Source organism: Polistes dominula, unplaced genomic scaffold (genome assembly GCF_049000335.1).
Source record: "Polistes dominula isolate Pdom_NZ unplaced genomic scaffold, Pdom_raw_medaka contig_31, whole genome shotgun sequence".
NCBI lineage: Eukaryota > Metazoa > Arthropoda > Insecta > Hymenoptera > Vespidae > Polistes > Polistes dominula.
This window is the reverse complement of record NW_028300925.1, coordinates 7505005-7532657: the sequence shown is the minus strand read 5'-3', so window position 1 is coordinate 7532657 and position 27653 is coordinate 7505005. Positions and strand designations below refer to the sequence as shown.

Sequence of the window (27653 nt, the reverse complement as noted above, 5' to 3'; positions counted from 1 at the left end):
GATATATCATTCATTTTAACACTTGACTCATTTTCAGTCACGTAGCTTTTGTCAGTTAATATAACGAATAAAAAGGGTTTATATAAATAACGGTTAGTCGAGAAAATTTGTTAAAGGATTTGTGATTTATTCAAAACGTCACATAGACTTATCGCACACGTCTTCTTCCATTGTTCGCGAAAAAGCTTCTATCATATTTTTTTCTCTCTCAAATATGATAAAGGTTTTAAAGAGGAAAGAATAAGATGATGTACCGGATATATCAGCTGGTAGCAAGGAAGGTAAACGATCCTCTAGTTTTACATGAAACACCTTGTCGTGTAAAAAGGTAAAAGAAAGACAAAAAGAGATTCAAAAAAGGAAGTCGAACGAAAGTAATTTGTTTGTAAGAAAACAAAGTCTTAACGAGTATTATAATTAAACGAGATATTATAATAAGCTTTGACATATTATTAAACTGTTTATTTAAGTTTCTTTAACTTTCTCTTAATAATTTTTTTAAAATACAATATTTTGTATTTAATTTTGTATTTTATTGATTGTAATTTATAATACGATGATGTGGAAAAAAATAATAGAGCAAAATAAATCAGTTAGTTTATATAAAATACAACCCATATTATATTATATTTTATATATTATAAATAAACGAGATATTATAATAAACTTTGTCATATTATTAAATCGTCTATTAAAGTTTCTAACTTCCTTTTAATAAATTTTACATGTACAATATTTTATATATTTTATTTTATATCAATGATTGTAAGTTATATACCATGATGTAGAGAAAGGTAATAGAACAATAGTTCATATATATACCTGACAATCAGTAAACTAATATAAAATACAAAATATTGTTTCGTATAAATTTATTAAGAAATTGAAAGAATCATTTTCGAGACGATTTAATATAATTTAAATGAGATATTTTAATAAAACGAGTTAAAGAGGGAAGGCAGAGAGAGAGAGAGAGAGAGAGAGAGAGAAAAAGAAAGAAAGAAAAAGCAAGTAAGTAAGAGCGTGCGTGAGTGAGTGAGTGAGAGATAGATAGATAGAGGGAAAGGGTGGGGATAGAGTACGCACCTACGCCGGGATAAGTAGACGAGACGTGTATTCAGTTACGTCCGGTGCGTCGCGCCGTAAAGACGCGTCGCTTAGCGTCGCGTCGTGTTTTCTCGTTTCGTTAGATATGTTAATGAAAATAAAGAGGACAAAAATAGTAAACACACGAAAAATAAAGAAATAGATAGAAATAGATAGATAAGTAGATCGTGGTTTTGTGTTTACACGATGCGCCTCGAGCCATCTCGTTCTTATTTCTATCATAATAATAATAATAAAAATAATAATAATAATCATACGAAGAAAAAGAAAAACGAAAAGACGAATTTATATTCTAACTCGAATTCAAACGTGTACGTAAATTTAAATTTTGATCGAAACGATTCAAGAAAGAAGAGAAGAAAAACGGTTAGAGAAGATAGGAGGTGTCTACGTCACCCGCCGAGGATGAAAAGAAGGAGAAGGAAGAGGAACGACCCGTTACGTTTTTTCGCGTCTCGGTTAGGTCCTGATCGATCATTCATAAATTATAATAGCCTTTGACGATGAAGATTATTCGTGTGTTTATGAAAGAATAAGAAGGAAATTTGTGTCGCTTTATTCTTTTCTTTTTTTTATTTTTCTTTGTTTTGTTTTCTTTTTCCTCTTATTATTTTCCTCTATATTTCTTTCTCTTCCTCTTCCTCCTCTTCTTCGTCTTCCTCCTTCACACCACTTTCCCCTTTAGCGAGAAGGTTGCAAACGGCGCGCCAAGTGAAACGTCCTTCCTTCATTCATGCAACCGAGTTAGCATAGTTTCTTTCCTTTTTTTTTATTATTATTATTTTTGTTTCTTTTCTTTACCCTGTTTTTCTCCTTCTCTTCTTTTTCTTCATCCTGGTGTCTCAAGTGTAAAAGAGATATAGACAGAAGAAGAAAAAAGAAGAGACGATGAAAAAGAAAAAAAGGTTGGAAAAGATGATAAAAAGTTAATCAAAAAAAAAGAAACAAAAACATCAATTTAAAAGGACAAGTGTTCTTGAATGAAAACAAACGTTAATTGCATTTGTTTATCGGTGCAAAGTTATTCACAGTGCAATTGTAATCTATGTACCTAAGTTGAAAGAATGTGCATATCGTAAATAAATTTCTGTTGTTTATAATCGAAAGACTATAATTAGTTAAAAGTGCAATCGGAATCATGGCTTGCATCAGGGCACCAAGATCCGTGCGCAGTTCTATCGATGATATTAAAGCTGATTCTACTCGCAACATTGTACAGGTATACTTTCGTTCGTTTATTTGTTTATCAATGCAAAAACAAAACAGAATTATATTTTAAATGATTATTATTACTCAACAACGTTAAAATTTATATTTCCTATTTTACAAGTTTGCAGTATTTAACATACGTGGATGTATTGAAAAGTTATTATTTTATTATATTTACTATTATATTATTTATTTAATTTATATATATATAATAATAATAATAATAATTATTATTATTATTATTATTTATTTAATTAATTATAGTTATTATTTATTTAATTAACTATAGTTATTATTTATTTAATAACTACTACACGGTTATTATTTTTCAAAAGTTTTGAAATTACTATGTCGAAAAATAAAAGTTTGATCGGATAAACCAATTTGTTTTTATAGTTCAGTTAGGTTGAAAACTTTTTAATTTACCTAGGTATGTGTTCCAAGCACTAATTCTTTATTAATTAATATCTCGAGTTATGGAAGTTATTTATATAATAATAATTAGAGCAAAATGTTATAGAACTGTTTTCAATGAAGAATCTTAGGTTTACTTCGTATATTGGAATGGTTCATCGTTCGTTAGACGTGAAACCGCGTGAGACACGAACGTGCCTTTGGTGGTTACGTACGTACGGTTAATGATCGTAAGTGCGAGTACGTGATGGGACGTACGATCATGCGATCAACGTACCAATGAGATCGCCGGTTATGTTCCTTCCACGAACTTTCTTTCTTCGTCTACGCGCAGACTACGAAAAACGTTTAATTCGAATCAACAAATTACATCTTCTCGTTCTATATATGTATATACTCCATTATATCGAATGCATATACGATATTTGATTTATTTTTATTATTCACAGATTTACACCGACTGGGCGAATTATTATTTGGAACGTGGTGGTTCTAAGAGACGAGTTTCCGATCTCCAAGCCGATCTTTGCGACGGTGTCCTTCTTGCCGATTTGGTGGAAGCAGTCAGTAAGTTATATTTTTGATGATAATCCTAATGCAATTAACTTTGATTCAATCGTCCATGGGAATTTCGATTTATTTTGTTGTAATGACACGTAAGCGGAATTGACACAACAGGGACAAACGAGTAACAGTACTGTATTATACATACATCTCTAACCTTTAATCGTGGGGTTCATTTATGGTGTTGGACAGTTATCTATAACGTATAGATATATTCGTGTATTCGCGTATGCATTGATGCATAACAAATATTTTGTCAAGTATCGAATGAAATAATTAACATTTCGTTTGGAAATAAAAAATGAAGGGATTTTTTCAACATTTTTTTTTTTTCTTTTTCAGCGAATCAAAAAGTGATCGACGTTAATCGAAAGCCCAAGAACGTTCAACAAATGGTGAGTTTAAAGATATCTTTAATAAAATGATAATATATTACATTTGCCAGGAACTTCCTGACAAAGTGTAGGAGTTTCTTCAGCGAGTCCATTAAAGTGCCGTTCTAAGGCGGCTTACGAAGTTGTCCTTTAAAAATAGAAAGCATGCAACCACGTTTAGGGCACGCAAAGAAAGTCTAGAAAAGCGTCGCGATTCGTCTCCACGAGCTAAAGCATTTATGTAGTCCATAATAGTTTCTCATTCTTATTTCTATCCCATTGTAACGAGATAACATTGTGTTTGCATAAAAAAAAACACGATTGAAAATTTTAGAAAATTTAATACTCCTACACGCGTGTAGAAGACAACACGTGTTCGTATGACTGTACGATTATCTTAAAAAATGATAAATGCATAATACAACAAACGTTTCCATTTACGATAAACACGTAAAACAAAAAATGTTAAATAATGTTCTTGTCAAACTAGTCACGTGTTAACTTATATTTAATCATAGTTTATCACAATAGATTTTGTTGTAATTCCAATTTCGCGTTTTGTGTAAATGTTAAACATTGAAAGAGAGTAGAAAAAAATAAATTGAAGAAATAAAATTAGGATGTAAAGAATACCAAAGTAGGAGTGGAATACTTAGAAAGTAGAAGAATGAATAAAAAAGATAGAAAGAAAAGAACACTTGATGAAGATTGACTGGTGCATCTTTAAAAAAAAAAAAACTAACCACCGTGTCACTTCCGGATAAGAATCATAGATAGAGTACATTTCCAATTTGAAAGCATTATCCTAACGTTCATTTGCATAATCCATAGTTAACATCTTTGCTAGCCACTTCAACCTTCTAAAGAAAAGAGAATTCTATTACGGGAATATATTTACACTCTTATTCTAAATTCAACTGGTTTTGTTAGATTATTTCGTAGAAATGTTGAAAAAACTTAAGTAACGATGTATTTCTTTCACAAAAAAAAAATAAGAAACCGTTGATTTCTTTGTCAAGTTTATGAATAATCAATTAACGAAACGAACACGGTATAATATTTACATCAATTGATATTAAACATATTGTTGTATCGATCACGCGTATAATTCTATTTGTTATTATTGAAATATTATTCCCCCTCGTATTTGTTAATTCATATTTAAATTCTGTCATTAGAAATAATTCTATACTATTAATATGGGAATGGTTTGAAAAATTTACTGCATAACATAAAATATCTTTGTTATCGATAAAAACTCATTCATACTATTTAATTGTAACTCAAAACTTTTCAAACCACCCTTGTATTTTATAATTAAATATATTAGGTTGGCAAGAAAGTAATTTTGGTAGTAAGTAAATATATATCTATATATATTATAAAATTATATATATATAATATTATTGGGTTGGCAAGAAAGTAATATTTCACACTAGAAAACCGAAATTACTTTGTTGTCAACCCAATATTAATTCAACCACTATTAGAATCAGTAAAATTTCTATTGATAAGAATCGTAATATAAAGAAAATGCAAAAAAAAAAAAAATATTGAACATACACAATAGTCAAGCTAGGAATTTGTTATTAAAACAAGTAACGTTTCCAAGCAGAGATTCGTACCTAACTTTAAGTGTTGCTCGTAGGGGAGAGAAAAAAAAAAAGAAGGAAGAAAAGGGCAACCGTGTTAGAAGAAGTCTTTAGGTACTTTCGTGCTGCTAGCAGCTAGTGTTACTACCCTCGTTGTGTTGTCGTAGAAACGCGTGCCGGTTTCTCCTTCTCCTCGTGGTAGACGCAAGTCGGTCTGCCTCGCCGATTTCGCGATGTCGAGGGTGGACGAAGATGAAGAAAAAGTGTCAAAAAGAAAGAGAGAGAGAAAAGAAGGGCTTGGGTCTATAATTAAAACACTCGCTTACTTACTGCCCGTTCTCGCTTGCTTGCGCGCGCAAATTCGCACGCGCACACACACACAGACACACACACACACAGAGAGAGCAGCAGCAGCAGGTATCGGTAAGGTTGGGAACGCGCGAACGCGAAAGTCAAATCACGTGTTTTGCCTTCGAGGTAGTGCGTAGCACGCGACTTACATGCTGTTCTGTCTTTTTCTTATTCCTTGTCTTCTTTCAATTCCTTCCCTCTCTCTCTTTCTTTTTGTAGAAAAACTAAAAATTGAAAGAACAAGTAGTAGAACATAACAAGAGTACATCGAATTTGAATTTGATCAAATAATCCGTTCGATTGGATTATTTCTTGTTTTTATTGAAGATGAAATGACATCCTAGGGATTTAGGGGTCTAATCAGAAATTTAAAAATTCTCCGATTGGATTATTTTTTTGTTAGATGGGGTGGGATCCTAGTTCTAGATCCTAATAGTCTAACGTTCTAATTCGAAATTTGAAAAGGTATAATAACGATCTTAAGTGGATGCACCGCACCACTAAGTCCACTTTACTCGGGTTCGTCGCGATCTATTTCTATTTCGCAGAGTGGTCCACTCGTTTCGTCGCAGCATGGCTCTGAGTCATTCCGTATATTAGTCAACCACTGTGCTTCGGTTTCTAATGAGACTCTATAAACGATAATTTTATAAATAAAAGTTTTTTTTTTCGATTTAAGGTTAAAAGAAAATCGATATAGCTACGATCTTTCAATATCTTTTAACGGATCTCGTAAATTCTCTTTTTTTTTCTTTTTTTTTCTTTCTAAGCTAAACCATCCAAAGTACAAAGTCCTCATTGTGTGGAGAGCAAATGCATACGAAAGAAACTTCGTGCACACCGATTTAATAGAAATCTTTGGATCGTAAATCGACAAAGAGAAGGACATTTGTAAATATACGAAAGAAATTTTCGTTGAAATAGGTCTCCTTATTCATATAAATGATGATTGTATTGTAAATGAATTGCAAACAAATTTTAAAATGAATTATTGACACACACGCGCACACTTGAGATCGATCATTGAAAGAAAAGATAATGCATTAGTGGGAAGAAACATCTCTACGTATTATTTTTCTTAAAAAATGTTCTTACCTATAAAACGAATACTATCCAACCTATTTATTACTATTTGTTTCCTAATGTCATTTCATAATGATAATTACGTGGAAGAATTTGTCGTATCGTTCCGTTATAATTTCATGCAATAATCGATAATTACGTACATTTAATTACTGTAATTAAACGTTCGATATAACGAAGTAAGTATCGTAAATACGTAGGAAGAAGAGAAATCGATGGATTCACGTAACCTGCAATTTCTGATCAAATCAACCCTTTCATTCTTCCTTTTTCTAATGATCATCATTTTGTAGCTGCACGTGAATTTATTCTAGGGATGTAATAATATTCCATATTACATTTGCTTTAATTTTATATTTATCTATCAAAGAAATTTGTAATATTAAATTAGTCAAAAAAATATTAGAAAAAATTATTTCGTTTGTCAAAAAGTCACAATGCAATTTTTTCCATATTATTTACATGAAATATAATATTATAATATTAATATAATATTTTTTTCATATTATTTACATCAAAAAATACTAATCGTCTAAACAACTGCCATTTGAATACAAAGACATTTACGAACCCATAATTGTGTTATGAAAAAGTTATATTTTCTAAAAAAAATCCTGAATGACGTAGAAAAAGATAAAAAGATGAAACCCAGATGCAACCTTGACGCACAACTCGATGAATTATTTATAATTATCCTTTTATATTTATATACGCATATAGTCAAAAAATATGTTTAGAATAGAACAGATCCACGAAGTAAGGTCGTTATGGTATGCAGAAGGACCAATCGCGTGACAGAATCAGCACGAGGAACCACGTGGATACCTGCTCGGTTGATGGCTCGCATACAAAACGAATTATTCTATCACACAGAGTTCCACTAACACATAGGTACATCGTATTTCGTCCTTATTTTCTTTCTCTCTTTTTTGTCCTTGTCTTTTCTGAAGAACCTACTTCCCCCTCTCTCTCTCTCTCTTTTCTTCGTTCCCCCACCCTATCCATCCAATTGCTATGTAGCTTACCTCTACCTCGTGTCTCTGCGCGTTTTCTATCTCTCTCTCTCTCGTTTACTCTCTCATTGGTTGGTATCTTACCGTGGGTCCAGTAGTAGCAAGACTGCCGAGCATGCGAATCGGCGAGATCGTTGCTGGTTCTTGCATCAATCGGTGATCCTTATTTATCCGCTAAACTATAATGGAATTTTTAAATTGACCGACAAAATTTTACGAAACGAAAACGAAAAAGGAAACAAGTGCGCTAATCAATGGTATGCATCTAATTGGAAATTTGTGTCATACAAAAAAATAACAAAAGCTCGTCAAGAAAAGACCGTCACTTTAAATCAGAAAGATTGGAGAGATTATTTATAGAAATACATCGTTGAGATTGATAATTAGAGTGAACCAAAAAGAAAAAAAATGGACAGAAAATAAAATATGAGACATAATTGAAGAAAGACGTGTGAATCTTTTGGAGGGAAAAATCCTGAATGTCTAACGAATATTTTTATGAAAGAAAAAGCGTGTGTGTGTATGTGTATACATTTTTGACGAGTTGACGATTTGAGTAGATACTTTTTAAAGCGTATAAACTAATTTAAGTTCGTGTTTATTTGTACAATATGATGAAAGAGGAAGACATAGAAAGAAAGAAAAAAGAAATAAGGAAGGAAGGAAGATAGTAAAAGCGTTCTAGTGTCTTCTACTTCTTCTTCTTCCTCTTCTTCTTCTTCTTCTTCTTCTTGTTCTTGTTCTTGTTCTTTAAGAAGATTATAAATAGGTGCGAGAGAAAAACGTTCTCTCGAAGCAATATTTTCACGCTTGGTGAAGCGACAATTAATTGGCTTCCAACGAGGACGAAAAGCTAGCTCGGGAAAATATTTTTCTTTGAACAAGTTGGTAACTAGCAACGACGAGGACGAGGACGAGGACGAAGGTTCCAAGCGCGATTTCGATAATCGTGGTCGATGGCCGTCGTACCGATGCTTAGAAGCGCATTTATCTTTCAGCGATCGAACGATAAAAGGGAATAGCGTGCAGCCAACAACACCAGTGGCAATCGATATCGGCTTGGTAGTTTAGAACGACCATCCAAGTAAGTAATCTCGTTTTAAAACGCGCCGCTAACTTTTTTTTATTTTTTTTTATTTTTTACATTAAACCGAAGAAGAAACATGGCGCCGAATACCATTTAAGAGGGAAAATATACCTTTTATCAGAAATTTATTCAATTACTTTTATTTTGTTTGTTTTTGTGTCCAATGTAATAGTGAGATTTTAAAATACGCAATTTTGTTCGTTAATCAAATCAAATCATATTTTATTTATATATTTTATATATATCAATTTATTTATATATTTATATATTTATTTATATTTTTTATTTATATATATTATCTTTTATAATTCATTTTATCTTTAGGTATACATAACTTTTTTTCTTTGTTTATACGATAACGAATCTTTTAATGCAATTTATTTTGTTTGTTTTTTTGTCTTTGTCAAATCAAATGTTTTAATATTTGTTGGATTATTTAAAGGTTTATTTTATTGGTACAATTAATCGTTTTTTTAGATATACACTTTTAACGTTTCTAATTCAAACATTACATCTTTTTTCATCGTTGTCATCGTCATCTTCGTCGTCGTCATGGTTAGTTGACGAGCAAGTTCAACGCGAGAGGAACGATTCTCTTCCAACGAGATTGGATAATAAGAAAGATTAATCTACATGTTAGCTCGGTGGAATATTTGTGCGTTTAAATGAAGCGAACATTTAATTGGGGACAACGATGGCAACGCCGTGCAGATTCTTCTTCCGATGTGAAGAAATTTTGCTATCGCGTTTCCAACGTTCTATCAATTTTTAATGAGATGTTTGTTATTTATGATTTTTTTTATTCTTGTCAATGAAATGACATAAAATCAATGACAAAATATGATTTTCCACGATATAAAGTTTGCTATCGAGTTAAAGCGGCCATCTTGGTTTCTCGTGAAATTCTAGAAGCAGAACTTATTTTACTCTCTGCACGGTGATTGAAGTAAATCAAATTTTTCAACGAGTATAATTATTCGTGAAAGCTCGTAAAAAATGTATTTAACGTTGGTTAAAGTGCTTTTTAAAAATTATCACAAAAAACTATATATACTATCTCGTACATTTATATTTATCTCATTTATAGTTATCGCTAAATATTATACATCCTGCACTTATACATAAGTGGTCGGAGTAATATCATTTCTCGGTTCGTTCGCTTGCTTGTTCGTTGAGAAAATAAGAAAGGGTTAAAGAAAAGAAAAAGAAAAAAAGAAGTCAGATGGAGGCAAATGATGGTGGTGGTGGTGGTGGTGGTGGCATTAAAAAATGGCAGGCGCGTCATCGTGTCGCGTTAAAACGAATTCCAACATTTCCGGCCTGTACGAGAAAGAGAATTTGCTGTTGGTGTCTAACTAAATGTTAGTGCGTTCGCCGAAGCGGCTTCTTTCTTGGCATTGGCAGAAGCCGCTTGCTTCTTCGATACGTTTTGAAAAAGCTCTCACGTAAGTTGGTATCTGACTATTTCGCGTTAGTTCGTTCTGGTGTCTAGATCTAGTACGCATAGGCATCTATTCGCCTAGTCACGTTCGATCGTTGAGCGTGCGAACTGGCTTGACTTAGAACTCCTTAGACTCAAACATATTAACACTATGCTATCCTCTATCCGTTTCCTTTACTCTTACATTTTCTAAGAGCTATCTAATTAGAAAAAAAAGAATGTTAACAAGACTAAAGGATTCGAGATAAAAAAGAAAATAAAACATTCAAAGTTATTTGCAATAGTTTTTTGTATTCTTTTAAATTGTAATATATTTATTGCAAAAAGAAAAATAGGAATTAAGAAAAATTTCCTAATGGCTCGTAAAAACAAATAATTTACATGTAAAAAATATCATTCGTATATCGGGAATGTAAAGTCATACAATATGTAAAATAATTTTTATCTAATAATTACAAAGGAAATGTTAAAAAGTTTAAAGAATCTTTGATAAGATAAAAAATTGTAATATTCATATATTCAAATGGTATAATATTTATCAGAAAAAATGTACAAAGAAAAATGTTTTAATAATGGTTCGTCAAAAGATGGAATTCGTATATATATATATATACTTACATGCATATCTACATAGTCATAAGAGATAGCATTCGCATATCCGGTATGTAAAGCCACCCATGTAACGCGACTAGGAACCGAGAGAAAAGTAAAGAGCTGGGTGAGGTGAAAGAGCGGTAGGTTCACTCGTTTGCCACGGTACGTTGTACTTTATTGTGCAACCCGTGCAAATCCTTGACATCCATTTCGCTCCTCATTTTTTTTCTTCTCCTTTTTCCACGAACGTAAGGTCGATATCAAAGTATAATTCACATTTATTTCCTATTTCTACTCCGTATATCCAAAGGTACATTTACAAAAAATTTCAAATCATTTGCTATTTTAAAATGAATTATCCTTTTGCAACATCTTTACCAATTTCTATATGAAAAAAAAGTATAATACTCTCGAAAAAGTATAATAATTACAAGGATGTCTCTTAATAATATGTCAGGATGTCGTTAAAAAGTAATTTGAGAAGAAAAATACTGAATCGTTGATTAAAATTTAAAAAAAAAAACTTATATGAGTTTTTATCTAGAAATAAATCTATCTCGATTCAATTATTTCTTATAATAAATATCCCGTTTCTTTGGATTTACGTAACACGATTATAAACTTTTTTCCATTAGTGTATATATTTTGAAAAAAAATTGTACTGATCACGCATAAGCGAGCCGAAATAATAGATACATGTATAAGTAACTCGGAAATTGCGACCTCGGAGATGGATTCGACCTAGTCACGAAGGTTTTATCGACGACTGACACTTTGGCGTTGTCGAGATGGTTTAAACGAGAGATATCCTCGTCCATTACGAGTGACACGATAACGCCTCGAATGAGTCCTCGTTTCTCGCTACTTTTTAATCTCTTACAATCGAAGAGTTACGTGTCATAATCTTCCAACTGATTTTATTCATCTGTCGTCTTGTCATGACTCCTCATACAATATTATGGTCTAACAAGTTAAACGTAGACGATTATATACATATATATATATTTTCTTTTGATGCAAAATGTCTATCTGTTAGAAATTGATTGTACGTTTACTATTATCGAGTATTAGAAATTTTTTATTGGCACAACAATCTATTACATGTACCACATAATAAAAGATTTCGAAGTACATTCCTAGTAGTGGCGCAAACAAATGAAAATTACCTAAGCCAAGGTAATTCTCATTCGCTTACCGTCGTTTTAAGGTGCTAATAAAGAAACCAAGTTCCTTTCTTCGGTTACTTGCGCTTTACCTATGTAAAAACATTACCGTCTACGATTTCTTTTTTCTTTTTCTTATTGGAATACTCTTCTCGTTGACGTAACGTATCTACGTAAGTAAAGTAATACGTAAGTATTCCATACGCGGTAGCCAACAACTACTGCGACATTATCAAGGTCAAAGAAACAGTTACTTATAACAAAATGGTCATCTAATTGATTCCATAAAGAAATCGAGTTGGACGCATAAGAGACAAGGACAAAACGACTCATCTAAATGATAAATCTCGAGCTACGATTTATATGATTTAATAACGTCTTTATGTATTGTTTTATTTTTATTTCTTTTTCCTTGGTCGGAAAATTCGAAAAAAAAATATGATTGACCTAGAAAATTTGTAACGTTGATATAACGAGTTTTCAATATTCCTTTCTTGTCATTTTTCAAGTCAATATTGTTGAAAGTTTTCAAAGTTTCGAAACTACCAAACTTCATGTAAGAACGTTACTTAACTTGTCTATGTTCTTTTCAAACTTCTAAAAACTTTCAATAATATGTAAATACATTGAGACATTTCGTTACATTTTTTTCAACAAAATTTGTACAAACTTTTTAAATCGAAAACACATTTATGCCCATAATTATGAAAGTGGTCTGTCATGTATCTCTTGTTTCGAGATATTTAAAGATTTATATTTGAACACTATATGTATCCTATATAATATTGAAATAACAAACATTATTTAACGATTCATTTTTGACAATATCGTGAAAATTACATTGAATTTATTTAGTTTAAAATAATGTGGTACGTAATAACTAATAAACTCATTTTTTTTATAATTTTAATTTAGACCACTTTTATAATTATGCTCACATTTGTTATTCTACAAATGCACTACTTAATTATTTACATTTTTCGTTTTTTATACATTCTCTCTGTGTGTTTCTTTCTCTTTAATTTATACTAATATAAAATATCTTGTAAAATAGATAGAAAAGAAAATTTTGTATCTTAATCTTTCGCAATAATTACGTAAAGATTCAATAGCGTCGTAGCACATGGCCCAGGAAAAGAAAAGTCAGGCAGTGTCTGTCTGTACGCGTGGCCGCTCATGAATCGGATGACTGTAACATCGAGGAAAGTCCGGAAGGCACGAGTCGTCTAAATATAATCCATCCTTACCCTCTTTATACTCAGCACGGTACGATACGTTATGGTATGGTGCGGTACGGTGCGGTGTGGTGCGGTACAACGCGGCGCCCTGATATTGGGGATTCTCTTCTTCTTCTTCTTCTTCTTCTTCTTCTTCTTCTTCTTCTTCTTCTTCTTCTTCTTCTTCTTCTTCTTCTTCTTCTTCTTCTTCTTCTTCTCTTTCACTCTATTTCTCTCTTTCTCTTTCTCTTTCTCGTTTTCTTTAGTCTATATAATAAAGTGTCAGAATGATTCGAAAATCTTGAAAGATATGAACCATGCAATTGCGATTAATTTCAATGCAATTAAAAATGACGTTTGGGACGGATTAGGGACGGTTTTGTTGCTTGCTTGCCTTATGTACAAATTCATCTAAGTATTTCTTTTTTTAAAAATAGTATATCCGTATCGTAGCCCTACATCCGTAAATCGCTTTAGAGAAAGAAAGTTCCTCTAAATATAAATATAGCCCATTGGTAGAAACGAACCGTCTCAAAGTGTTCGCTTGCTTACGCGAGAGAACGTTCAAGTTTCTTAGCTTTATTGGACGAAATAAAGAAATATTGCGACATACAATAAGAAATTGCACTCTCTAGTAAAGATGATAAAAAAGTGCGCTTAAAGTTTTCTATAGTTTCAACATATTATAACAATATTCTAAGATGACCTAAATTTCGTTTAAGAATTACGTGAGTTGACTTGGAAAGTTTTTAATCCTCCCAAAAATGAACATTTGTTTTTTTGTTTGAAATAAAATTATTTTTGTATTAGGATCGAAAGCTGTAGTCTAACAACAACAACAACAACAACAACAACAACAACGTACAACAAAATTAGATAAATTATAAATGATCTCGTTCTTCCTTTCTAATATTACGAAATTGATCGTGTTTCTTTGGACGTTCCAATTTGTTATCTATTCGTTCTTTTTAGCTTTTTTTTCTGAATAATTGTACATGAAAGAATTGAGAATACTCGGCGTCAAAGGCGTTGGTAGTCGGTGGTAGGAGTGGTGTCTTCGAGTGGATGCTCAATTAGGACCCTCGCGAAGACATTTATCCGCAGGCAGGCAAGGCAAGGCAAGGCAAGGCAAAGCAAGGAAGGCAGGCAGACATCCACAGGGCAATTATTGCCTTTCCCCAGTGGCTCCGTTTCTATCCTATTCTCAACGGTATATGCCTATTACGTAGTAAATATGTATGTATATGTAGAACGAAGCCGGTCTTCCGCGTCGAAGAACCGAACTCGCTCGTTTAAATCATTTCCACCCGCTTTTCTGAGTGATCTTCGAATCTCGATGAGCCGTAAACTTTCTTTTTTAACAGGAATTTCATTTTATTCTTAAATACTTTTTTTTCTCTTCGATAGTCATCGTCATTATCATGATCATCATCATCATGATCATCATCATCATGATCATCGTCGTCGTCATTGTCATCGTAGTTGTCGTTGTAATCGTAGGCGTACCAACAGTCGGCATCTTGCACCGGGTACGCGTCGGCGTATGAAAGGAAAAGGAAAAATGCGACTTGCTGATTTATGCGCAATTCTTCTTTTCCCTATTTCTCTCTCTCTCTTTTATTTCTTCTTTCACTCACAATCTTCTCTCCTTCTTCTTACTTTCAGCCGGTCCGCTGGGAGAAGCTAAGACGTTACCATAAGGGGACATCTCTGACCATCTTTGGATCTCGAATCCGCTCTCTTTCTTTTCCCAACTGGTTACAACTCGACCCTCTCCTATCTTACCATCTTCTTTCCTCTCTTTCTCGGTCACTCACTTTCTCATATCCTTGCATCCTTCGTGAAACCGAGACTGCTATTTTTAATTGACTCGTAATATGGAGAATCAAAAATGTTCATTCCATTTTCTTCTTCTTATACTCCTCTTTCTTCTTACCTCACCCTATTGGAACGTATCTTATATACACCACAACCACCACCACCACAACTTTCTCGGGTTTTGATTTATGCGAAAGATAAAAGATCGTCGATATCATCAAAAGCAAAAGTAAAGAGAAGATTGTGAAGACTTCTTTTCGAGTCATCTCACGATCTTCTCGTTATCAGAATTCACTTCATGCTCTTTTCCTCTTCCCTTTACGAGTTTCTCTACCTCGATTCGCTTTTCTCGTTCGCGTGAGAGATCTCGATAGAAGAGAACGAAGAGCAAGCAAGTAAGCAAGCAAGTTTGCCAACTGAGTTTGGGGGGGAGGCAGAGGCAAAGGAAAGTGGGGTGAAGAAAGAGAGAGAGAGAGAAGAAGTAAGAGGAGGAAATGGTAGAGAGAGAGAGAGAGGTTAAATAAAAAGGCCGAAGACGTCGATCGGCGCGAGCCAATGTACTCGAAAGACACAGAAGGAACGCATTAAAAAGATCGCGCCATAGCCATTTACGGCTGTCATCTCGCGAAGATACTTCGTGTATACAAAAAGAGAGAGAGAGAGAGAGAGAGAGGGACAAAAAGAAAAGGAGGAAAAAGAGGGAGGTGAAGTAGAAGTCCATCTTGAGAAGTTGCAAGCCGATACCGAGAGTGCTCGTTACGGAGATGTAACGCCAATACGATAAAGACCCCTAAGAATCACTTACGATAATATATCAAAAGGAAATCCATTTTCTAGTTGCTTTTTTTCTTTTCTACCAAATAATCACGAAACGAAATTTGAACAATAGCATACAAAAATATTCTAACACACAAATATCTTATTATTAAATATTATTTACATACTATTATTATATATATAATTTAATTCAATAGAATATCAACGATTTATTTGAAAACACGGACAGAGACCAATACGCGTACGGAAATATTCTGTAACACTTAACGTATACCACCGAGTAAACCTATATAGAGATACACATACGTGGTGTATATGTTTAGATAGGGACGCTCGCGCGCGCGAGCATGTATACAAGAGACGTGTGTATATAGTTGCGTTATAGAAGCCCAATGAGCACAGTCCTGGCTTACCTAGCTGTTGCGCGCGAGCGCAGAGCACCCGGGAGGATATCATCGGGTGAGTCATCTCTCGTTCCCTCCCTTTACTCTTTGCGTGCGTCCACACTTTCTTTACCAACATAACGAAGAGAGAAAGAGGGTCGGTGGTGGTATCGGTACGTCGACGTTTCTACTCCCCTCCCCCTTCCATCTCACCCTTTCTCTCTTACTTTTCCTCTTCCTCCTCTTATTCGTTGTGTCGCGTCGTCATCATCGTGGCCCGTGCAAGCACGCTCCGTTTTCTGGGTAAAAGCCGACACCGACATGGAAACAAAAGAGAACTCTTTCTCTCTCTCGCTAGCTCATTCTCTCTTTTTATCCACCTCTTTCTTCGTGGTATCTACTAGGAGCGCGCGCGTGCTGTTGAGTACAAGGTGGTAGTACCACACCACTGCCCATGACCACCGTGGTCACGTTTCGTAGAAGCTTCTTTCCAAAGGAGAGAGAGAGAGAGTGTCCCTTTGTGTTATAAGACCACACCGAGTATGAGTTTCAAACGTAATTCTACTATAAAGGTATTGCTTACTAAAGCTATCGCTGATATATTCGGATAGCAATCGTTTGAAATAGATCTCATGTTATTTCTCTTGAACTCTTATTGTACCGATTCTCTTTTCTTATTCGAATCAACGTAATTAGTCGAATTTTGTAGGTGAGCGACCGAGAAAGTGCTTAGGCTTCGTGCTTATGTTTTATGTATGCATGAATGTATGTATGCGTGTGTGTGTGTGTGTATGTTGTACATATGTAGTACCTGTTGCCCGTCCCTATATTTGTACCATCGTTCGTAGCCATTGTTGACACGTCGATAACGATACGATCTTTAGCGTGCAAATATATCGTATTTGTGAAGTGGAAATACCGTACCAGGGACCACACCATAAGAGGAAAAAAACTGACGTGTTTTCTTTTATTTTGTTTAGCAAGCGATTCGATAACATAAAAAAGAAACGTTTTCTCGATAAACCTTTTCCTTTTCCATTTAGACTAAAAGAGAGTCTATATGTATAAGGTAAATACAAAATATTATCAAAAGTCGATTCGAAAAGAGACTCGTTTCCTGTGTCAATGTCACAGATTGGGTTCACCGCTCCAGACGAGAATACAATTCGCATAGGCTCGCATTCGGTACACGCTTCATCGCGCGCGTTAACGTCAACTCCGTTTCGCTCGACGTTCCAGAATAATTATTCTACTTCATGAATATGGATTACAGGGGAGAGATATGACTTCATCGGTAGCTATAATGGTTTCTACAGGGAAATATCGTAGATCCATTTATATATATATGGAATAAACATAATTATTGCATAAGAGGGTTGCTGCTTCTCAATATCCAATTAATTTTCGTGAAAGACAAATTTCCAGCCCTTTTTAACTGAAGTATGCATATTTGTGTGTATTAAATGGAATGTAATGATAGGTTTCCTATGAATTATCTACGTGCAAGTGACAAAGTTGATGCATACAATTTGTACTTTTGTTTTTGTATTTTCCAGCCTTTCATGATCGATCATAAAGCTTTGCTTTTGTGTGTTGCGCAGGTCGAGAACGTAAACTTGTGCGTTGGAGCGCTCCGAGCGCTGGGGGCAGACGTGGGGGCAGTGAATCCTGGAGAACTAGCAGCAGGATCAACCCTTTGGCCGGTCCTCGCCCTGTTATTCGCCCTCTCGCGCTACAAGCAAAGAGCGAAACAACTGCAGGATATGCCTAGGTAAATTCGTCAACTGTTTCACTTTCTAGTCGGTAACGTAGAAATCTTATTTATTGTATCACGAAAGTTTTTGCAATACCGACGCATATCGTCGATATGGAAGAACTCTTTCATATTGATGATATTTTATTAACGACCGCTAGCAGAAATCCTATCTTATCGACACTTCAACATAATATAGTAAAAATGATCGAATAGTACAGTACTTATAAGAAAAAGTCTAATAACGTGAACAAAATGAAAAAAGAATTTGTAATTTTAAAATAGAATTTTTTTAAAATTTATATATCGATAGGATGACCGGTTATAAAAATGATGAGATAAATTATTATCTATAAAGTTTCTAATCTCTAAATTTACAACCCGACAGCATATCTCTTTTACACATATTCTTGTACGTTATGACTCTAACTTATGCTATACTTGGAAAATAGTAATTTTTTTTTTAAGAATACATAAGGATAGAAATGAGCTTTTACATTAAGAAAAAGGAATTCTAAATAGATTATTTCGTTTAATCTCCCGCAATGAAAGAGAATCACGTTGGAGTTTGCACGATAATTTAAACGAGTCCTAAACGAATAGAAAGTGGATCGAAGATAGGAGAACTCTTGTGTCGTTCTCTTATAACAGTCCTCCTTTCCTAGTTTCCAAGATATAAGCATGTTCAAGGATCTTGTCTCCTCTAATTATGAACAAATTAAATAATCCCGGAGCTTTACTTTTTTTTTCAAATGAAAGACCCAAAGGATCAAAGACACTCAGTTCATTGCCGTGTTCGTTTCCATCGAACAAAGACAAAGAACTTGGCGACCTTTTGCCAGAGTTAATTTTTATAGATTCGTTGTAGACAAAGAGGGGGGCGGTAAGGGGTCACCCACGCAACCATGTAAAAGAAAGAGAGCGAAAGAGAGCGAAAGAGGAGAGAAAGAGAGAGAGAGACAGACACGCAGAAAGAAGAGACCTTCAAGATGAGGAAGCCAAAGAACTTCTTAATGCTCTAAACTAGGCATTATTTAGAAATTCGACTTGTTCATTCGTAGAAGCAAATCAATTTACTCTCTTCCCTTCTCTCTCTCTCTCTCTCTCTCTCTCTCTCTCTCTCTCTTTCTCTGTTGGAGTAATTTACAAGGAAAGATAGGTAACGTTTCTGCAAACGAATCTTGAAGTATACCAGCTTTCAAAAGATCTTGTCGTAAGCTTTCCTTTTCTATCGCAACAGCAGATCGATACTCGCAAAGGTTTCTTTGGTTTAACGACCAAGCGCGCGCGAGCGGAGTGCTCATTAACGCTCGCGTTAATCGACCCGTGTGCTTCTCGTTCGCACGTATTAAAACGTATGTACGCATTCTTATAATAAAGTGCGTGCGTGCGAAGCATGGCATAGCATAACATTCCTTCTCGAAATAACGAGTTTTCAAAACGAGGTATTTCACCTTATTTCTCTCCCTGGAGCGATTTACGCATTTTATGTCAAAATCAATACACACCTATGTATATACTTTACTAACACATATGTGGATAAGGATATACATACGGATATAGATGAAACGAGATTTATTCGAAACGTGCCAAATGGTTCTGTTCAATCGGCAAGCAAACATTTGGATGTGAACAATCAGCAGCTAGGTGTAGAATGATAAAGAAAGAGAGAGAGAGAGTAGTTGGGCTACGATGAGTGATATTGCAAACGGTTTTACCTAAAAGGTAAACATTCTAAACATTCGGCGACAAGTCGCGACGATTGCCAAGAGGAGGAAATCCTGCGAATGAAGTAGAAAATATCTCTCGCATGAGGTACGCCCACGCTCGTAATAATAGTCTTCTACTTCTCCTTCTCCTCTTTCTCTTCCACCGGGACGGGGAAAAAGGAAGGAAGATCACATGCGCATGCGCCTAAGCGAAGGAGCGGTTTGTTAGCATAAAAATGGCTTTAAAATTGCCACAGCAGGGCAATATCGAAAGCGCGAGGGAAAGGGACATGGTTTGAGAGGTGCTACTGACCGAAGGAGGACGAAGGAGGACGAAGAAGTACGAAGCGGTCAGAAGGGCAGAAGGCTGGAGGAGTGAACCCACTGATCACCACTGAAATTCAACGGATTGAGCCAAGGAAATGGGGATTCGGTTAGAAAAGGTAGGATGTATAGATAAAGCCACTAGAGAGAAGAAGACGAAGAAGAGAAAAAGAAGAAAAGGAGAGAAAAGTTGGTGCATTGGAAGCATGCAGCAATAGTAACAGCAGCAGCAACAGCAGCAGCACCAAAGGTTGACCGATGCTGCAAACCGAAGGAGAGAAAGAGAGAGAGAGGGAGCTACGGTCGCAGGAGAGAGGATGCAGGATAGCGGAACTAGCATAAAGGGGGATGGTGGGGAAGCTCGATGAAGCTCGAGCGGGAGAGAGAGAAAGACCCGGTCAAGAGAGAGAGAGAAGCCACGTGCTACGGGGGAACGGGAATGGTGTTCTCTCGGGCCTCAGTTTGAAACGGGCCATCAACGATGCCTACGCACCATGGCCGCACCATAAGCAATTGTACACAGTCCTACTATTCCTGCTTTCGATAACGTTTCGTTTCCCGTTTTTATACTTAACTTTTAAACGAATTATATTTTTTTCTTCGTTAACCACGCGAAAATGTTCGGTAGTTGGCGAGAAATAATACCTCGTTATCGTCATCGTCGAATTATCGCGATCATTGTGAATACTCGGTTAAATAGATAAGAAAATTTGTTGATCATTTAAACGAGATGCATTCATCATACTGGAACGTTCTTTTGCTAAAGATTAAACGAAAGCAAAGTAGTTCGATACTTTTTCAATTGTCCGATTGCAATGGAGCAGCATCGAGTGTGAAGTGAACACATATAGTGTGCTGCAACTGTTACTACTACTACTACTGCTGCTACTGCTGTTGCTGCTACCTGGCTAATTCTCGTATCATTATATTTGTTCGATCACGTTCTTCTTACGCACCATTGAAGAAATCGTAGTCGTTACTTTATCGTCGTCTCTAAACCTTTTGCGAATGTTTTTAACCGCCTTTGATTTCGAGACTCGATCGATCGTTCGATCTATGATCGATGTCCTCGCGATCATTCGCTTTGTCCACGAAGAATCGTAGCATTAGGTGATAAAACGTGTCCCGAGGCAGGCATCCTTTCGATAATGGGTAACAGTGGAAGCAGCAGTAACAGCAGAAAGGCACGAAGCTTGCCGAACTCGCCGGAAGCTCACAGGTATTTTATCCTTTTACATTTTCGCGCGTTCCCATCACAGAATCCTCGCGAATTCGAAGAAAAACTTAGAAAATATATATAATCTATGTAGGTACATATGTATATATATAGATCGGTGCATATGTATGCAATGCAATATGACCGTCATTTCTTTCGAATATCAATGCAATCCTATCCTAACGAGCGTTCTCATTTGTCGTTCGTTGTGTCCTTTCCTTCCATAAACTTTCGACTATTACAATAGTAACGGTACGACTAAAAACCTACTAGAAATAACAGCTGCGTTCGATGATATGATTATAATGTGAATGTCCTTTAAAAGTTGAACAACGTGCAGCTGTTGATCGAAACTATTTAACTCTTGGCTTCCCTTCTACTCCAAGCTCTTTTTTTCTTATGAGTTTATACGATATAACATAGGATGACATTTTTCGTTTGTGTTTAATTTATTCCTATATGACTGCTACTCCATACTTCCTTTCATCATTAGACGTATATTGTTTCTTTGTTGTATCCACTGTTCAAGAATATATTATTTTACCTTGTGAGGTACATAGAATTGTATAATTTGACGGTCACGGAATAATATTCTTTTCATTCGCAAATATCTTCATACATACATATATATAATCGGTAATTATGATAATAGACCAAGATAAAAAAAAATTCAGGGAATTAATTCTATAATCAATATTATAATATAAATAATTATAATACAAAATAAAATCTATTATTTCATTACAACTGTAATATTTATAAACACATAACACAATCGAGCGTTAAATGCAAATAATCCGAGTACGCTCACGTTCATGGTTTCTATATTTCTCCGCATGAAAAAATATCGAAATTTAGTATTTAATATTCCAATTCTTTGTTACTCACTGCTAGCATCCAAAGACAGCTCTTTTATGAGAGACAGTTGGTGATTGTAAGGGGTTGCTGCATGGTGGTGAGGTAAGGGACGCGCGGGCGTAGGCGCGTAATAATCGAGCTACGCAAAGTCCCTCTGCTACGATCTATATTGAGAAGGAAAACCAGATCCCTTTCTTCCTTCCTCTTTCATTCGTTTGCTCACTTGCTCACTTGCTCAACTCTTGTTGGAGGGCCTCGAGAGGACCGGTTAGACCTTGGCCGTTGTCGTCGTCGTCGTCTTCGTCGTCGTTGTCGTCTTCATCGTCATCGTCGTCGTCGGCGTCATCGTCATTGAAACACGTTCGAACTCGTTTAACATGCTTTTCAAATCTTTTAAAACGAACTCCTATCAGCAACATTCCTGTACACACACACACACACACGTGAACTCATCCTACGTTATTCTTTTCAAATCTTTTTTGTTCAGGGATTTTTTCTTTTCCCTTAATATTTGATTTTTTCTTCTTTTGCTTAGCAATCGTCATGACCTGTCGTGCGTCATAAGAAATTCTCAACATGCTCCGATTGTAGGATTTCTATAGGTCGACCTATCGAACCCCCCTACGAAATTCTCAATTACGATGACGAGCACCGATTTGAATGCTCGGCATGTCAGTTACGTTGGCACGAGTTGTTTCGTATCAATCTAGTCTCGTTTAAAATTCCAAACGTTGAAGAGTGAGATGAAAGAAAAGAGGGAAAAGAAATTTCAAATGAAAAATTGGCGAACAGCGAGTAGTAATGGTAATAACACTACGTTTTGTAATCTTCCGCACGATTTGTTGGCTGAATAGCGTGTCGAGATAATAGAAAAGAAGATGAAGAAGATAAAAAAAAAAGAAAAGTAAAGTAAAAGAAAAAGAAGAAAGAAAAATAAAATAAAATAATTTGTACTATAACGCAACACGCACAGAAGTTTCTCAATTAAAAGAATATTAAATTGAATCAATATAAACGCGTGTTTGTGTTGGAACGTAAGAGTGAAGTCGACAAGCGTAAGAAGGAATGAATCTTTTTCTCCCCTTTCGTCGCCTTTCGTGTCATCCTCGAACAACTTTTTGTCACTGGAGGCCACTCGATTTCACTGATTTATGCCCGGGATTTGTGCGATTATTTCACGCTACTCTTCTCTTTCTTTCTTTCTTTCTTTCTTTCTTTCTTTCACTCTCTCTTTCTCTTTCTCTGTGAACGTCAGCGCTTCTCTTTATTTAGCGTGCGAGTTCAAAGACATCACCGACTCCGAGAGTGACTCAATGTTTTCGATGTGAATGGTCGCAGAAATAGATCCTTCGCAGAAAAAGAAAGACAGAGAGAGAAAAACTCATACGAATGAAAAAGAGTTTAGAAAGAAAGAAAGAAGAAGGAAAGAGAAAAAGAGAGAAGAGATATCTCTCTTCCTTCAAGATCGCACGTTTTAACTGTTGCGTATTGAATTCATTTATAATCGAGTAACACTCATTCGGGATTTGCCCAACGAGTAATCGAGAACATCTTCTACTATTTCAAAACAAATCTTCCATTATATTTTTTTTTTTGTAATGAATCTTGAACGTAAAACATTTTTTCTTTTCTCTCTATCTTATTTCTTCTTCGTATTTTTTTCCAAGCTAATTATCCCCATTAGACAAAACTTGGAGGATAATAGAAATGTTAATATAAGCAATAATGATGCAGTAATTTACTTTTTTTTTTACCTGTTGTAATATTCTTTTCGAATAATATTTTGTAAAGCTACAAAACGTATTATAAGGAATGTAGGAGCACGGAAAGAGAAAGAGAAGGAAAAGAGAGAGAAATGAACGTGAGCATATTGCCTTGGGGTTCTTTTAAATTAAAACGCATCGAGAACGGTAGTAGGACATTACGACATTGCGAACAAATTCTTTCAACTTCTCGACAAAGGGAAAATTTCATTTGGAAACATTTTCACGATCGTCCCTTTTTATTTCTTTTATTAAATTAAAAATTGAAGAAAATGATATGCAATTAAAATGAAAATTAATCGTGCATCATCATCATCATCATCATCATCATCTTCAAGGAAGCAATTCATAGAATGAAGTTATATAAAGTGAGTTATATTCTAATTAAATTGGAGCACGATGTTTTGTATGTTGAACGTTTATACACCAACGATGATGGCCCCTAAGAAATAACGTTGTCCATTATGAACATTTGAATATAATGAACATATTTAGCTTTCGAGATGATGAATAAAAAAAAGAAGAAAGAAAGCATTCGTTCTAATTTCGAGTAGACTCGATGTAATAAAAAGAAGTAGATAATTAAATGGAGAACAAAGAACAATATGATCAGCCCGTTCAGGCCTGGATTCGATCGTCTTGTCGTAACAAAGTCCAACGAATAGCTTATCTGGTCCGGTTGAGGGTGAAAAACAACGACTAAGCTTCGTTATAATAGCATCATCCGGCGTAGGTAGCTAAACGGCTCGGTTTTCCTAGAAGCACTCGGTTTTTTATTTTTCTTTCAAGATTATCTAAATTTATCTCTCGAGAGCTGAAACGCAACGTGCAACACCCGCTTTCTCTCTTTATCTCTCTCTCTCTCTCTTTCTCTTAGACTCACTTCTCCTTCGTGTGCTTTCCCCGTCTTCGTCATTATCGTCTCTTCTCGTCGCAAAACTGGACTCTCGTAAAACCGGCCTTCGTTGCTGTCTCCTATCACCAGCAATTATCCCCAATATCTCGCATGGTTTACCGTTGCACCGTTCCGCACCGTGCAATTCGACGAATTAGACCGATTGAACGACTCTGCGATCGACAGGGTGTGACGATATATACGTCTCACCTTACGTAAACCTACCTTTCCTTCCAACAGATTTAGATTCAAGCTCAGATAACTCTTTTTGGATTTGGCATTGAGTACCGTGTTAACGTAAAAATGTGTCTATCTTTTAATAAAATTTTCTAATAGAAATAAGGGAATTGTTGCATGAATTGAACTGGTTAATTCAAGAAAGAAAAAACATTTGTATGAATCCACAGGGGTTATGGTGGTCCTCGATGTATTCGAGTAGAAAGAATGCGCAAGGTGTGTCCCTGTTACGAATGTTTCCTCGTCGACTACGTGGGTGTCCAATATGCGTTAGCTTTTCATGGTGGCTCGTAAATTAGGCTCACGCTTAAAGCGAGAAATAAGAATGGAAGTTTGGTGTCAAGAACGTACTTGTTCCAAGAGATATGTGAGATGAGTCTCGGGGTGCCGAATGTGTAATCGCTACAAGTGCCCACAAAAAAGAACAAAAAAAAAATACATCACTAAAAATATAACTTTATTTATAAATTTTGAAGAAGAACCAATTGTAAAATGTATTTATTTTCTTGTTCAATTTCTATGTATTAGATTACCATCACCGTACAACAAACAATCGGGTGTCGGTGGTTGTGCTGGGGTTGGTCCAGGGAGTGCCACGAGCATACCCTTACCTGCTACGGTGGCTGCAACGAGACGATGTCCTCCAGACAAAGTAAGACCAGTTCCAACACCCACGCATCAGTCTCCTCTCGGTAAGTTTATCTATGTATGTTTATCTAACTTTCCTTTTTTTGTGCACTCTTATCTTGTCTATCACCCTCTATAACATCGCCATACAATGGGGATCATTATTCACGAGAGTCGGAATTATTCTCGGGTTTTTTTTCTCTTTTTTTTTCGAAAATCCACTTTCGACTAAATAACGAGAACGCGATATAGGATTCCCGATGAGAGAAGAGGGTTAAAACAAAGGCACGTTAGCGCGTTGCCACTTGACTGGTCAGCCGCAAGAAGAGCACCTTAAATATCATCGAGCTTGAAGCAGTAACGGCATGGGTACGGCAAGGTGAAAGCCTGCTATAAAATAAAAGGCACCAGGAAAGCCGCAGAGTAAGAAAGAGAGATAAAGATAGAAAGGAGGGGGTAAAGAAGAGGGAGAAGGTAGAGAAAAAGGGAAGAAGACCAACGAGATCATATTTTCTTTCTTTTTCTTCCCTCCTCTTTTTATTTTTCGTCGACCCTTCTTCATCCTATTCGCGCAAGCTGCTTTTAATGGAAAGTCATTAGCAGCTGACTCCATCCAACGGTTACTACGGGCGAGAGATATCGTTCGAGCATGCTCTCTTGATGTTGACGGCCCGTCTGGTTGCTTCTCTGACTCGTCTCTTCCGTCAACAGGCTTCTCGTTTCACGATATTCTCTCTTTCTCTTTCCCCTTTCTCTCTCTTGACTAGCATGTTCATCTCTATCATCTCTTTTGCATTAACTGTCAATCCATAGAACAGATCTTCATGGATGTTCAAATGAAACGCAATTTTTCATGATCCTACTATCAATTTTCCGTCTATCAAGGGGTTCAAGAACAAAATCGTTTATCTCGATAGCGTTAATTAGATATCGTATATTTATTAAGTTAGCAAAAGTTAGCAGAGTTAAGGAGAAACCTACTAACCATGGAACCTACGAATGGCTTTTAGCAACCCCTTGCGCATTTCTGGCTGCTGCAGACAAACGTCCGGACCACCATGGAAACCGGAGCTATAGGGAGTTTACGGGGATACGCAAGAGAGATTCGTCCTCTTCTTTAAATATATGGACTCTCACGTACTCCGATCGTTTCGCGACTAGTAGCCTGCTGCACGTGCTATATTTTGTGTGTATCTGCGCGCGCGCGCGCGTGCACGCACGCTTACGTTTGCGTTCCCCCATCTCGACGCGTTGCGTTGCTTAGCCCACACGCACTGGAGATATTACCTACATCCATTGTGTAGGTGAACGAACGTTCGTAGGTAGTTGGTACTCGCAGGAGAGAGAGAAATGGGGTGCCACCCCATACTTTATACTTTACCCTCGACTCCCACGTTTCCAGGGCACCCATGGCCAGATGTGCAGGCCGATTTACAGTGGTACTCAATTCTCTCTCTTCTCTCTCTCTGTCTAATTCATATCCATGATAAATCGATTAGTTCCAGATCATTAATCGTATAGTAACCGATAAGGATGAACTCGTCTTTAAGATGCATGTATTAAACCAGGGATCTATTCCTCATTGTTCAAGCTAGAAACAGGGAATATACGATGAAATCATAACACCCACGAATTCCCTGATCTTTTGTTTACGTGGTTGAGCGTCTCTATGAGAGCCAAAGCTTTAAGGGGATGCGGCCGTAGCTCTATCAAAGTGCGCGTGCCTAGCCCCTTCCAAGAGAACTCTGGATACGGTAAAACGGAGAATGCGTTTGCTTCGAAATAGACCCGCGGCCTTTCTAGCTAGAGAATATAATAGAGAGAAGCGCACGCGCGCGCGGATACCTCGGTTACCCGTCGATTGCTGCTGCACCTCGTGTACCTCATTTCCTACATATACGGATTATTTCAGCAACCATATTTTTTTGTCCTCATCTTCTACTGCTTCCTCTTTTTCCTTTCATCTACTTTTCTTTACAACTTTGCTGAACATATTTCCTAGCTTGTCAATGAATCTCTCTAATATGTGAAGTAATTTTTGAAAAATGATCTATGCCGTAGGTTTTGAAAAAAAAAAAAAGAAA

At 35.8% G+C, this 27653-nt stretch overlaps 1 protein-coding gene across 6 annotated transcripts in view; it reads left to right on the top strand.

Moving 5' to 3' along the window:
* Nucleotides 1-27653, top strand: part of sick (sickie) — a 97951-nt gene that overhangs the window by 30598 nt on the left and 39700 nt on the right. For 3 of the 6 annotated variants that reach the window (XM_089171130.1, XM_089171127.1, XM_089171128.1), the window contains 4 exons: nt 3180-3297; nt 3637-3689; nt 17789-17958; nt 25471-25634. In XM_089171130.1, the coding sequence (XP_089027256.1) occupies nt 3180-3297; nt 3637-3689; nt 17789-17958; nt 25471-25634 (505 nt within the window). Of the gene's footprint in view, nt 1-1134; nt 2327-3179; nt 3298-3636; nt 3690-7810; nt 8792-17788; nt 17959-20861; nt 21193-25470; nt 25635-27653 lie in introns of those variants that run through there. The other 3 variants (XM_089171129.1, XM_089171132.1, XM_089171131.1) reach the window with 3 other exon arrangements.